At 46.5% G+C, this 15774-nt stretch overlaps 1 protein-coding gene across 1 annotated transcript in view; it reads right to left on the reverse strand.

Moving 5' to 3' along the window:
• Positions 1-15774, reverse strand: part of LOC106816298 (adenylate cyclase type 5-like) — a 173536-nt gene that overhangs the window by 1062 nt on the left and 156700 nt on the right. The window contains exon 18 of the mRNA XM_014820883.1: positions 6041-6165. Coding sequence (XP_014676369.1) covers positions 6041-6165 — 125 coding nt within the window. The remainder of the gene's footprint in view (positions 1-6040; positions 6166-15774) is intronic.

Consider the following 15774-nt stretch of genomic DNA (forward strand, 5'->3'; position numbering starts at 1 on the left):
GAGAGAGATCAGGTATTCGAGTCTCCTAGTTAGAGTATAGCGTGATGCGACATACAGGTATTCTAGTCTCCTAGTGAGAGTACTAGCGTATGCGGACATACAGGTATTCTAGTCGCATAGTGAGAGGATAACGTGATGCGTACAGACAGGGGATTCTAGTTCCTAGGTTACGAGCGAGACGTGAGGCGTACATACAAGCGTATTCTAGTTCTAGTTAGAAGTTTAAGGTGAAGCGTACAGACAGGTAGTCTTATCTCCTAGTCTAGAGTATAGCGTGAGCGTACATACAGGATGCTAGTCTCCGAGGTAGATATAGCGCTGATGCGCGACAGACAGAGCTATGCTGTCTCCTAGGTAAAAGAATATAGATGACAAGTACATACGGTATGCTAGTCTCCTAGTTAGAGTAGAGGTGATGTATGCGTACTGACAGGTAGTCTAGGCTCTTAGTTAGAGTGTAACGTAGAGGCGTTACAGACAGTATTCTAGTCTTCTAGTTAGAGTGGAACGTGAGGCGACAGACAGGTATTCTAGGCTTCTAGTTAGAGGGAACGTGATGCGTACAGACAGGTATTCTAGTCTCCGAGTGGAGAGTGTAACGTGATGCGGACATACATGTATTCCTAGGCTCCTAGTGGAGGATAGACGTGATGCGTACAGACAGGTAGTCTACGCGCCTATTAGGATTAGCTTGAGGGGCATAACAGCGTATTCTAGTTCTCCTTAGTTAGAGTTAACGGTGATGCGTACATAAGGGATTCTAGTCTCCGAGTTAAGAAGATGGAGCGTTGAGGCGGACATACAGGATTCTAGTCTCCTGAGTTTAGAGTAATAAACGTGATGCGTACATAAGCGTTTGCGAGGCTCCTAGTGAGAATAGAGGAGGCAGTACATAAGGTATTCTCAGTCTCCTAGATAGAGGATAGCTTGATCGGAGCATCAATGCTAGGCGCCGGGTAAGGAACGTGATGGGTACATACAGCGTATTCTAGGCTTCTAGGTAGAGGGAACGGAGCGTAGCAGACAGGTATTCTAGGCTCTCTAGTTAGAGTGTAAAGTGATGCGCGTACATACAGGTATTCTATTCTCCTAGTTAGAGTGTAACGTGAGGCGTACTACATGTATTCTAGTGCCTAGTTAGATATAGCGCTGATGCGGACATACAGGTTATTCGAGGGCGATAAGAATACAGGATTAAAGACATACAGGTAGTCGAGTCTCCTAGTTAGAGTATAGCTTGATGCGGTACATTACAGCGTATTCTGAGTGCTCCGAGTTAGAGTTGTAACGCGGATGCGGACGACAGGTATGGAGTCTTCGAGTAGGAGCTGGAACGCACCCCCCCCATGATGCGCTACATACAGGTATTCTAGGTTCGAGTTAGGGGGAACGTGATGCGTAGCATACAGCGTATTAGGCTCCTATTAGAGTGTGGTAACGGAGCGGACATACAGGGATTCTAGGCTCCTAGGGAGAGTATAGCGTGATGCGTACATACAGTATTCTAGATCGCCGAGTAGAAGTATAGCTGATGCGGACAGACAGGTATTCGAGTTGCTAGTGAAGGGCTAACGTGAGGCGACATACAGGGATTCTAGTGCCTAGTTAGAGAGTGTAACGTGTGCGGACATACTGTCATTCTAGTCTCCTAGTAGAGTATAGGCGTGAGGCGTACATACAGGGTATTCTATCTCCTAGGGAGATAAGCTGATGCGTACATACAGTATGTAGCTCTAGTTAGAGGAGACGGTTGATGACTACAGACAGTAGTCTAGTCTCTAGGTAGAGAGAGCTTGATGCGTACAGACAGGGATTCGAGGCTCCCACATAGTGAGATATAGGAGACAAGTACATACAGGTAGGCTACGTCGCCTAGGTAGAGTATAGGGGATGACCAACGCGTACAACCAGGTATTGCTAGGTCTCCAGGAGAGTACGAGCGGGATGCGTACAGAACAGGGAGGCAGTCTTCCTAGTGAGAGGATAGCGTGATGCGTACATACAGCTATTCTAGTCTCTAGTTGAGTGCGTAGGCGTGGAGGCGTACAGACAGTGTTAGTCGCTAGGTAGAGTATAGCCGTGATGCGTACATACAGGTATGCTAGTGTCCTAGTCAAGAATGATAGGATGACAAGTAGTACATACGCGGAGTCTAGTCTCCTTAGTTAGAGTATAGCGTGAAGGCGGACATACAGATCTGTTCTAGTTAGAGTAGAGCGTGATGCGACATACAGGGATTCGAGTCTCTAGTGTAGAGTAGGCGTGATGCGTACATACAGGTATCGAGTCGCCTACTTACGAGTGTAGCGTGATGCGTATACATACAGGTATTCTGTCCCTAGTGAGAGTAGAGCGTGATGCGGACATAACAGGGATTCTAGTCTCCTAGGTAGAGAAGGTAACGTGAGGCGGACATACAGTATGCTAGTCTTCTAGTAGAGTGTAACGTGAGCGTACATACAGGTATTAGCTAGTCTCCTAGGTAGAGGGTAGCGTGATGCGTACATACAGGGATACTAGTCTCACTAGTTAGAGTATAGGTGATGCGTACGAATGGTATGCATAAGTCTCCAGGTTAGAGTATTAGCGTGGATGCGTACATACAGGTATCTCAGCTCCTAGTTAGAAGTAAAGCGTGATTGCGTACATACAGGATATTCTAGTCTCCTCGTTAGAGTGTAGGGCGTGATGCGTAACATACAGGTATGCTAGTCTCAGTTAGAGGGATAGCGTGGGATGCGTACATACAGCGTATTTATCTCCTGTTAGAGGGGAACGTGATGCGTACATACAGTTTCGAGTCTCCTAGTGAGGCTAGCGGATGGACATACGGAGGATGCTAGTCGCCTAGTTAGAGTATCAGCGTGATGCGACATACAGGTATGCGAGTCTCCTAGTTAGAGTATAGCGGATGGGACATACAGGTATGTCTAGGCTCCGAGGAGAAGTATAGCGTGATGCGGACATTACAGGGAGCAGTCTCATAGGTAGAGGAGAACGGGAGGCGACATACAGGGACTGCGTCTCTGTTAGAGTATAACGTGATGCGCGACATACAGGTTGCTAGGCTCCTAGTTGAAGTCGTAGGGGATGCGTACATACAGATGGGAGGCGAGCTCTCCTAGTAAGAATATAGGATGACAAAGTACATACAGGTATTCTGAGGCTACTAGGTAGAGGTATAGCGTGTATGCGTACAGACAGGTAGCGAGTCTGCCTAGGGAGAGTATAGCGTGATGCTAAAGGTAGTTAGTCTCCTAGTAGAGGATAGCGTGATGCGTACATACAGTAGTTCTAGTCTCGAGTAGGAGTATAACGTGATGGCGATACATACAGTTTCGAGTCTCCTAGTTAGGTGTAGCCACGTGATCGCGTACATACAGGTATGCTAGGCTCCTAGGTAGAGTTATAGCTGATGCGACATACAGGGATGCTAGTTGCCTCAGTAAGAATAGTAGGATGACAAGGACATACAGGTAGTCTAGCCTCCTAGTTAGCAGTAGAGTGGAGGCCGTACAGACAGGAGGCGAGGCTCCTAGTAGCAGTGGAGCGGGAGCGGACAGACAGAGGGATTCGAGTCTCCTAGTTAAGGATAGCGGGAGGGACATACAGGTAGTCGAGTCGCCTGAGTTAGAGTAGAAAACGCTGAGGCGGACATACAGGGATTCAGTCTCTAGTTAGAGTATAACGTGATGGTACATACAGCGGATTCTGGCTCCTAGTTAGAGTCTTGGAGCGTGATGGTACATACAGTGATTCTAGTCTCCTAGTTAGAGTGTAACGTAGGGCCGTACATACAGGTAGGCTAGGCTCCTAGTGTAGAGGTGTAGCGTTGAGGCGTAACATACAGGATTCTATAGTCGCCTAGAGAGTCATAGGGTGAGGGCCGTACATCACAGCGTAGCTTGAGGCGCCTCAGTGAGCGGATAGCGTGATGCGACTACCAGGCATATTCTGTTCCTAGGTAGAGTATAGTCCGGATGGTACAGACAGTATTCTAGTCTCAAGTCTAGAGGAGAACGTGATGCGGACAGACAGGGATCTAGTCTCCTAGATTAGAGTAGAACGGAGCGTACATGACAGGTAGTCTAGTCTCCGAGTTAGAGGTGTAGCGTGAGCGTACTTACAAAGTATTTAGTCTCCTAGGAAGAATATAGGATAAAGGACATACAGGATCGAGCTCCTAGTTAGAGTAGAACGTATGCTGACATACAAGGGAGTCTGTCTCCTAGTGAGAGAGAACGTGATGCGGACATTACCAGGTATTCCGAGTCTCCTAGTTAGAGGGAGCGTGATGCGTCATACAGGTGATTCTAGTCTCTAGTTAGCAGTATAGGGGATGCGTACATACAGGTAGGCGAGCAGTTAAAAAAATATTGTTAAGCGATAGGAGAGTAGTAACGTTGAGGGGACATACAAGAGTCTAGTCTCCTGGTGAGAAGTATAGCGTGATGCGTACATACAGGTAGTCTAGGCGCATTAGAGTATAGCGTGCATGGTACGACAGTGGTCTGGTCTCCTAGTAAAGAAGATAGGATGACAAGTACATACAGGGAGCTAGTCTCCTAGTTAGAGTAGAGCTTGAGGCGTACATACAGGTATTCTAGTCGGCTGGTAGACGGGTAGCGTGAATGCGTACATACAGGTATTCTAGGCGCCTAGGTAGAGTAGAGGTGATGCGTCAGACAGGCGATTCTAGCCCTAGTTAGCAGTATAGCTTGATGGCGGCATACAGGTTATTCTAGTCTCCTAGTAGAGGGTAGCGTGATGTACATACAGGATTCTAGTCTTAGTTAGAGTTAGAGCGTGATGCGGTACAGTACAGGTATGCGAGTCTCCGAGTTATGAGCTGTAACGGGATGCGTTACAGACAGGTATGCGAGTCTTCTAGCTTAGAGGGGTAAACGTGATGCGTACAGACAGATGCGAGGCGTCTAGTGAGAGTGTAACTGATGCGGACAACAGGATCTAGTCGCTAGTAGAGTGGACTGAGGCCCGTACAGACAGGCGATTCTAGTCGCCTAGTGAGAGTATAGCGTGATGCGTAATACAGGTATTCTAGTTCGCCTAGTTGAGTATAGCGTGGATGCGTACATACAGAAGTCTAGTCTCCTAGGAGAGTATCGCGTGATGCGTACATACAGGTATTCTAGGCTCCTAGTAGGTGTAGCGTCCAGGGAGGCGGCATACAGGTATGTCGATCTCTAGGTAGAGTTATAGACGTGATCGTACATACAGGTAGTCTAGTTTCTAGTAAGGACATAGGGACAAGTACATACAGTATTCTAGTCTCCTAGTTAGAGGTATAGCTGGGGGCGTACATACAGGTATCTCTGCTCCAGTAGAGTGGTAGCGTGATGACGCTACAGACAGGTATTCTAGTCTCCTAGTTAGAGATAGCCGGGAGTACATACAGGTAGTCGAGTTTCCTTAGTAGAGTATAGGATGACAAGTACATACAGGGTAGTTCGAGTCTCCTAGTGAGAGTATAGGCTTGCATGCGGACAGACAGGTATTCTAGCTTCTCCTAGTAGTGAGCTGTAGCGTGAGGCGGACATACAGGGATGTCGGTCTCCTAGTTGAGTAACGGGATGCGTACAGACAGTTTCTAGTGCCCTAGGTAGAGGAGAACGTGCATGCGGAACTCTAACTAGGAGACTAGAATACCTGTATGTACTTGTCATCCTATATTCTTACTAGGAGACTAGAATACCTGTATGTACGCATCACGCTATATTCTAACTAGGAGACTAGAAGACCTGTATATGCTAATCATACTATATTCTAACTATGAGACTAGAATACCTGTAATGTATGTACTCATCACCCCATATTCTAACTATGGTATTAGATTACCTGTACGTGTTTGTCATCCTATATTCTAATTAGGGCATGAGCCTACCTGTATGTGATTGTCATCATATATTCTAATTAGGGCATGAACCTACCTGTATGTGCTTGTCATCATATATTCTAATTAGGACATGAGCTTACCTGTATGTGCTTGTCATTCCATATTCTAATTAGGGAACTAGCTTACCTGTATGTGCTCAGGTAGGCCGGCACTGTCCATGCGACTCGCCACATTGACAGTGTTTCCCCAGATGTCGTACTGTGGCTTTTTGGCACCAATAACGCCTGCGACCACAGGCCCCAGATTCAAACCTGAAACAAGCAGGAAGTAGGACGATGCAACAGATGTATATCATATCATCATCATCATCATCATCATCATCATCATCATCATCATCATCGTCATCATCGCCATCACCATTATAACGAAAAGTGTAATTCCGTGACTCGGTATCGCACGCGTCTCATAAATCTGGCGCACATGTAGAAGCGCGATGTAAATCTTATCATCATCATCACCATCACTATCAACAACATCATCATCATCATCATCATCATCATCATCATTAAAAACAACAACGAGATAACCATCTTTTTCATCTTCTTTTTCAGCAGCCAAGATAAGGAGTAAAGTAGTTTTCATTTGCAACCACCATTTTTGTGAATAGAAAATTTCGGCCGTCATTATTTCGCATCAAATTGCAAGATTGGTTTTCTGATTCAGAAAAACTCGCCATTTAAAAAAAATGTATAGATTTGATCAAATCCTCAAAAAAAGTCTACGGAAAACCTTCCTGCACACCCGAAGCGAGACAATGCGCACAGGAAAGGATAGAGAAAGAGGGAAAATAGAGACGAATTCGAGTTCATGCGACCTGACACTTATACGAGAAGGGGTCACCAGCGCGAAAATGCCAGCCACAGGAACTGCACGCACGCGGCATAGTTAAGGGAGATGGACCTCCCGCCTATATAACGAAAAATGCATATACGGACGCTTACAAAGAAGAACGTAAAATGTCGCGCGGTGCGGCTGTTTAATATATCCCGCGTGCGAGTTAAATATGACAGCACGGGTATATAGCATAGCGAAAATACGCGCACACACACTACACACGTTCGATGGAGCGACAAAAACCGAAATCGGCGAAAACCAACGATAATTTTTTCGCAGAGACGCTTTCGCACGTACGCAGGCGGGGGCGTTGTGCATGGTGCGTTGCCCGTCGTAATAATGGACAGTAATCGTGTGTGCCATCAGGAAATAAATACGTGTGCAACTCACGGTCGCATTGACATCGCGAGCCCGCGGTATTGTCACGTACGCCTAAGCACTGGCGTATGCAAGTGAACCACCGAGACACGCGGCAACGTTGATACGGCGTTTGTCAGTGTGCATTTGTTCGCATTCAATAGGTGCGCAATGCCGAGTAAAACGCTAGCGGCGTAATGCGTGCCCATTTACCGTCACCGAGACGTTTGAAGGGAAATATACTGGAAGTGCAAATGTTGGCGGAATGTTCAGCGTCCGCGTGGGTTGAAACTTGCCAGTGTTGCCACCCACGTATATGTAGCGCCGCAGTCGATCGGGCAAGTGCATAGCATAGCGCATACGATCTAGACGTGATGCGGCCATGATGCCGAGGCGCGCCGAGGATTGACACTTTGTGTCTTCCAATCACAGCCTACGCCGCACCAGATTTTGATATTTTTAAATATGGGGATCCATTAGACCACCAAATCGCCGATCTCAGGAACTATGGCATTCTGCTATGTTAGAACGGTTTCCTACTATAGAGTTTGCCACAAATACGAAAATAACACGCTGTTTAGCGCACTGCGCTACGTCCTTCTGTTGTATTTTCGCATCTCCGTAATCAGAATAAGCCCCGCCTTCTTCATTGATGGACATGAATGGGGCGTCACCGACGTGACCAGTTACTGTACCTACTGTCTTTCGCAAGCCTGTTTACTTTTCGTAAATAATGAAATGCAAGGCCGGCATTTTCACTCGCTGTCGGAAGTGAACAAGTGCGTCATTCATTGAACATTGAAGTTTTTCTTAAAATTAAATAATTCCAAAAATCCCTAACCGCGCTACTCGATTGTTTTAGTTAATGAACGTAGCTGTGTGTGTGACGTCCTGCCCGCGCGCTTTATGCTTGGCTTAGCGGGCCTCAAAATGGATATCGGAGGCAGGCACCTCGCAACACGCGTGTTTGTTTACATATAGCTTTGTGACGTACGGTGTTCGAAAGTTCTGCGATGATAACCTCGTAATTTCTCAGCATTTCTTAAGGTGCATGGAACATTTTACCAATTTAGTGGTGTCAGTTAGTCACGGATATGTCACACACAGTAAGTACTAACCGTATATGTTTCACATACGTTCACCTATTTTGCACACAGGCGGTCGATCATTGTGAAAAATTGTGTGAAGATTTATTTTTATTGAGACGTTCCAAGTGCCTGTGCTTTCATCAGTCTTGTACGTCAATGCACGTGCGTCAAGAGCCATAAAGTCAACACAATTTCATATCTGTTATTGTTTACGCTTGAATGCGTGATTGATCAAGGAGGGGGGTTCAAGTAAGAGGGAGACATTTTCTTTGGGGTTCCGAAAAACACAATTCCACTTGACAATTTCATGGGCCATTTCAATTGGAAGCTCTGCATAATGGACCCCCAACAAGCCCTTTGACTGACTAGTCAAGAAATTCAAAGGTCGGTATATTGTTCTTATTGAGCCGCCGATAGTTCTTATTTAGAACAAAGTCTTCATTGTTATCATCTAAAACTACAGACCATCCGTTGACCGCTGTGGAGACGTGCGCCGGGCCTCGAATTTGGCGCACGTCTCCACTGCGGACAGCGCTTCATACTTCGAACATCGCCGCGGTCGCGTGCGCATATCCCGCGGAACTGCGCGCAGCGCTCAGGATCAACAGCAAAGCTGTGCCACGCAATCTTGTATCATTTCTCTCTGGACGAGTGACCATGAGTGATTTGACAGTGTCACATTGAGCAGTGAATCGTGCAAGCGGCGAGCATTTGCTATTCTCTCCGTAGGGCTGTGTGTTGGTCGTGCCGCTATCGCGTTTGTCCTCATCACAATGACACGCGGCTATAGAGCTGAGACGAACACGCAAACCTGATACACACGGAGTGACAGACTTCCAAAATGGTGTACGCACTCACTGCAAATTTCGGACATGTGCGTCACCTTTAGGCTATATCTATTTAAAATGAATAAACCTCGCAACATAATGCCTACATACACCTACTATGAGCATACTTGCAGTATGCAAACATCACAAAATGTTCTTATTAAGCCAAAAATGTGCTCCGAAGTTGACTATTTTCAGGCAATTTTGAAACTCTACCGGACGGAGTTTCGGCGTACAGATACACATAGAGCGATGTGACTGAGAACGCTAACAGTAGGCCTACGCTAGCGCAAATAGTTCCTGGAAAGAAAACACTATATTTGTTTAAAGATTGCATAAGTAATGTAGATAACATATGATTTAAACAAATTTCACAATTTTGTACTGTACAAACATCGAATAATGAATTATAACTTGTTTTATCATACAAATAATCTGTTAAAGAAAACTGCGAGCGCTCGGCTATGTCCCGGTTGTGTAAATACTGTGTAAACATTGAAAGTACTAGTTTCGTAAAACTGTTTAGGTTTGCTGAAGAAATATGATGAGAGTAGCAATACAAATAAGTTGAAGTGAATTTTTGCAAAATAGACGAGCTCACAGTAGGCATATCTACATGCATTTTGCTGCGAGAACATGCCGTTTTAAACAGTGTTTTGCTCACGGTATCACCATCATTTGCAATCATCATCACCATCGTTATCATCATCATCGTCACCATTATTATCATCATCATTCTCCGTCTGCTCCTCCTTCTCCTCCTCCTCCTCCTCCTCATCATCATCATCATCATCATCATCATCATCATCATCATCATCATCATCATCATGCCCACTCTCATCATTGCTCTCACCGGTGTTACTGACTAGAGAGGAACTGCGTACCTCTTCGCGCGTCTCTCACCGCCTGATCTCCGGATCCGGTAATATCACGAACGCTCGCCCTTATGAATCCCTTGCGGGAAAAATAGCATAGTTCGGCATCGCAGCTGCCAGCGTGTGCACTTACTGTGTGCTTACGAGGCATGCGTGGAATGCGGTTCCTCTGCGAGTGATTACATACATAAGTATGCGATGCGCCCTAAACAATGCATTAGTAGGTATAGCCTTCAGTATATCGTGGTAGTCATCGTGGAGAAAGAGAGAGAGAGAGAGAGAGAGAGAGAGAGAGAGAGAGAGAGAGAGAGAGAGAGAGAGAGAGAGAGAGAGAGAGAGAGAGAGCAGCAGAGGAGCTTACAGACAGACAGATAGGTAGAGAAACAGAAAGACAGACAGAGGCAGAGGACAGAGACAAAGAGAGAGCGAGAGGAGAGAGAGAGAGAAGAGAGAGAGAGCAGAGAGAGAGAGAGAGAGAGAGAGAGAGAGAGAAGAGCGAGGAAGAAGAGAGAGAGAGAGAGAGGACCAAGTGTATGCAATTGGATGAAACCCTGGAAAAAGACACAAACGAGAGTAGCTATGCACTCTCAAAACCAATATCCTACGCGGTGTTGGAGGGTTCGGTGACGTTTAATAAGACAGCATTCTGTGGTGGAATTGAAATCTATTCGAGTTTCATTAGAAATAAGTTCATCTCGGTTGGTTTGGAGATATAACAGGGTTATATGTTACTACACGTGAAAGATTGGAAACGATACGCTTACGTTTCAGAATGGTATTACGTTTCGAAATAGTTACCATCGGCAGAAACCGGCCGAAAATTTGAAACCCGCTTAAAGAACATAAAAGGACGTCAGACACCGTAGCCAGCAAATTCGTCACAAGGGCCCAACGAAAACAGTCGGCTACCGAAACTAACCATTAAACAATATACCCGCGATCACGGACGCAGCGCAGCGAAAGGACAATCACATCCATCCATGATTGGCCAGAATTCCGAAAGCATCATTGCATCGCGCGAGGCCTATCAAAAATCATTCGATTGGATCAAGGCCGCGCATCCTGCGTATCCGGCAAGACCCGAACATTCAACACGTTCGACGCAGGGGGGGATACAGCCAGTCACGTGTGGACTAAGCCTATTGACCACATCACACCAACTGGTGTCTCAAAACTGATAACCATCAGTTAGATTGAAGAAAGACTCCCGTGCAGGAGTGCGAACGTAAGGCGGTACGGTTTTCAAATCTCACACGGGTTTGAGGTCAAAGCTGCGTTATACACTGATCCGATTTTCGTCAGCAACGTCCGAGTCGTGCAGAAATAGAACAACGTTACTATTTCTTCCAACTCGGCGACTTGACTCCGACTACCGGATCCAACACAATCGAATTTCAGCCGATTTGTTGAAATGCACTTGGGTCAAGTCGGCTGGGCAAGTTGGAATGCCACTTTAAAGTCGCTACGATTTGGTGACAAAAATCGATAAGTGTAAAACGCAGCTTTAGGTGTGTTTGTGTTAGTTTTCGAGTAAATCTATTCACGCACATGGGCACGTCAACGCGCCTAGCAGAGAGAAAGAGAGAAAGAGAGAGAGAGAGAGGAGAGAGAGAGAAGAGAGGAAGAGAAGAGATGTACGAGGAAGTGAGACGAGAATAGAGACCAGCGTACGGTCTTCTTGTGCGCTGGATTAAATATCCTGGAAAGATGACCACAAATCGAATTAGGCCATGTCTCTCAAAACCAATATCCTCCACGCGGTTGGAAACGGTTTAGTGACGTTAATTAAGGACTCCGATTCGGTGCGTGCAGGGAAATCGATTCGCGAATTCTGGCGTTTAGCAAACGTTCGGGTTACGGCGAGAGACGAGAAGCGAGAGAGCGACGAAGCGATGCAGGAGAGAGAGAGGAGAGAGATGAGATTCGAGAGAGAGAGAGAGAGAGAGAGAGAGAGAGAGAGAGAGAGAGAGAGAGAGAGAGAGAGAAAGATCATGCTTGTCCATTAATTAAAAGCGTTGTTCTAGAAAGCTCTGTTACGTATGAGTATTGTAACCACTCTTCCTTTAATACGCCGACCTTTGCGCTTGTATGCGAAGCTTCTAAATGCAATCATGACCAATTACGAACATTTGGCAGCTCAAGTTTCGTAATGACTTAATTCGGTATGCCGTATACGCGACCACCTGAGTACAATTTTCGCAGGCTCTTATTTACAGGAGCAAACCAAGCATAGTGACCCAAGGAAACATTTGCGACAATGTGAGCGTTCATCGTTGCAAGCGCTCGGAGAGATGGACAGCATCTACTATATGAGGCGTAAATGCGCCTAATCAAAGTTGTCATCCCCCACGTGACTGACTGACTCTGCGAAGGCTTTATACCTATACAAATCCTTCAAGGTGCTATAGAAATGCATTTCTTTGCTGTTTTTTGTTACCATAGTATGAATAGAGCGTGCATATTGCCACGCACTTCACTACAGGCGTTTGATCGTGAGCACTACAAGCGGCGGTGGGTGGTGACCACAAAACTCACGCTTCCTTCCTAACGGAGAAATTACTGAATGCAATACTGTGAAACGGGAAAGACTTGTGCTAAAACCGTACACATACCGCTCGTCGGATTTCGCAAGATAATCAGAAACCCGCTTGACGGATTTCCAAACCTTTCCGTTTTAATGCGGTTATTAACGAGAAACCCCGTAGTGATGGCATACAGAGTGTGCGAAAAACATTCATGACGTAACAACAAGTTTCCTTGTTCGGCGCAAACACTTCACGATCGCGTACGAAAATAGATAGATGAGTGCTGCCAGTTCACTGACACGTTCGCGAGATACGTACTGGCTGTCCTACGAATGTGAAAGTACATCTGCAACCAAGCGCTGAATTAAACGTTGTTTCAAGGTGCCTTGATGCGCATCATCATCGTCATCATCATCACAATCATCATTATCATCATCAACATTAACCGCCTCCTCCTCCTCATCATCACCATGGTCATGATCATGATCATCATCAACATCATCATCATCATCACCATCGCCATTATAACTAAGTCGAATTGCGCGACTCGGTATCGCGCGCGTCTCATGAATCTGACGCACATGTATGAGCGATGAGTAATGTGATGCAGCATGATGACATCAATGGACATTGTCGCGCGTCGAAACCTCTCTGATATGCTAATAAAGCAGCGATGAGCGCGCACGGGACGGGGGAGGCTGCGTGTGCTAATAATACAAGCGGAGGTGACACTATGACCCGCACGCAGATAAAGAGATGCTCGGGTGACGTCTGTGACGCGTTGTTATGGTAACGACTGGCACAGCGCTTCGAGATATCTATTTTAGAGGGGTGTCGACCGCGCGTGCAGGCGGGTTCGGTGACTTGGAACGTGACGATGGAATTCTAGCACGAGTGCAGTGTTTTTAGATGTGTAGAAAAAGATGGCAACACAAGGGGACTATTACGCAATTGCAAACACACTTGACAATTGTAGGTGTACGTGTTTGTGCGGTTGAGGTTGCGTGTGTGATGTGTGATGTGTGTGTGTGTGTGTGTGTGTGTGCATGTGCGTGCGTGTGTGTGTGCGTGCGTGCGTGTGTGTGTGCGTGCGTGGGTGTGTGTGTGTGCGCGCCCGTGTGTGCGTGCGTGCGTGTGTGTGTGCGTGCGTGTGTATGTGTGCGTGTGTGTGTGTGTGTGTGTGCGCGCGCGCGCGTGTGTGTCCATCTGTGGATAGTGGACCATTCCCCATGCACATCACCCGCGCCCTGCAAGGAATGTACACAGATCACCTCGGGATTCCTCGCAGGAAATCGATACCGTATGAAGCCCTGCAATAAGACTGATCTTCATCTTCACTCTTCGACATCAGTCAGAATTCTAGAGGGTGCAGCGATCCGCTATATGAAATCATATTGATCTCCTCAGCCAGCATTACACGAATACATAATTTCTAAATGCTACTCGGGGTAGCTCACGGTATACGCACGCATATGCCACGCCCGTCATCATATTGAATTATCAAAGCAATATTTTGCCAATACGCGTATTCCTTGTCACTGTGCGTAGATGCGAACTATTCCTTCATTAGAAGCTGCCTATACTTTACAATGCCTCGCCGCGCACGCGCACTAGCGCGCACGCCCCTTCCCCCCACACACAAACACACACACATACAGACAACCAACACACACACACACACACACACACACACACACACACATCACACACAGAGCAAGACAGCGAGACAGCAAGACAGACAGACATAAGTGCACACATACATACATACATACACGCACGCACGCACGCACGCACGCACGCACGCACGCACGCACACACACACACACACACACACACACATACATACATACATACATGCGGACGGACAGACGGACAGACAGACAGCCAGAAAGACAGCCAGAGAGACATACAGACAGACAGATAGGTAGAGAAACAGAAAGACAGACAGAGGCAGAGACAGAGACAAAGAGAGAGCGAGAGAGAGAGAGAGAGAGAGAGAGAGAGAGAGAGAGAGAAAGAGCGAGGAAGAAAGAGAGAGAGAGAGAGAGAGACCAAGTGTATGCATTGGATGAAACCCTGGAAAAAGACCACAAACCGAGTAGCTATGCTCTCAAACCAATATCCTACGCGGTTGGAGGGTTCGGTGACGTTAATAAGACCAGATTCGGGTGGAATTGAAATCTATTCCGAGTTCATTAAATAAGTTCATTCGGTTGGTTTGGAGATATAACAGGGTTAATTGTTACTCAACCGTGAAGATTGGAAACGTACCGCTTACGTTTCGAATGGTATTACGTTTCGAATAGTTACATGGGAGAAACCGGCCGAAAATTTGAAACCCGCCTTAAAGAACATAAAAAGGACGTAGACACCGTAGCAGCCAAATCGTTCACAAGGGCCCAACGAAAACAGTCGGCTACCGAAATAACCATTAAACAAATCCGCGATCACGGACCACGCAGCGAAGGACAATCACACCATTGATTGGGAGAATTCGAAGATCATTGATCGCGAGCCTATCAAAATCATTCGATGGATCAAGGCCGCCATCTGGATCCGCAAGACCCCGAACATCAACCGTGACGAGGGGGGATACAGGCTCAGTCACGTGTGGACTAAGCTATTGACCACCACACCATCTGGTGGTCAAAACTGATAACCATCAGTTAGATTTGAGAAAGACTCCTGGCAGGAGGCGAAACGTAAGCGGTACGTTTCCAATCTTCACGGTTGAGTAAAGCTGCGTTTACACTATCGATTTTCGTCAGCAAATCGTCCGAGTCGTGCAAAATAGAACACGTTCTATTTCTCCAACTCGGCGACTTGACTCCGACTCCGACTCCAACACAATCGAATTTCAGCCGATTTGTTGAAATGCACTTGGGTCAAGTCGGTGGCAAGTTGGAATGCACTTTAAATCGCTACGATTTGGTGACAAAAATCGATAGTGTAAACGCAGCTTTAGTGTGTTGTGTAGATTTCGAGTAATCTATTCACGCACGCACGCACGCCTAGCGAGAGAAAGAGAGAAAGAGAGAGAGAAAGAGAGAGAGAGAGAGAGAGAGAGAGAGAGAGAGAGAGAGAGATAGAGACCAGCGTAGGTCTTCTGTGCCTGGATTAAATCCTGGAAAGAGACCACAAATCGAATAGCCATGCTCTCAAACCAATATCCCACGCGGTTGGACGGTTTAGTGACGTTAATAAGACCCGATTCGGGTGCAGTGGAAATCGATTCCGATTCTGCGTTTAGCAACAGGTTTGGGTTACGGCGAGAGAGCGAGAGAGCGAGAGAGCGAGAGAGAGCGAGAGAGAGAGAGAGAGAGAGAGAGAGAGAGAGAGAGAGAGAGAGAGAGA

Source organism: Priapulus caudatus, unplaced genomic scaffold, assembly GCF_000485595.1.
Source record: "Priapulus caudatus unplaced genomic scaffold, Priapulus_caudatus-5.0.1 Scaffold31, whole genome shotgun sequence".
In the NCBI taxonomy this organism is placed as follows: Eukaryota; Metazoa; Priapulida; class Priapulimorpha; order Priapulimorphida; family Priapulidae; genus Priapulus; species Priapulus caudatus.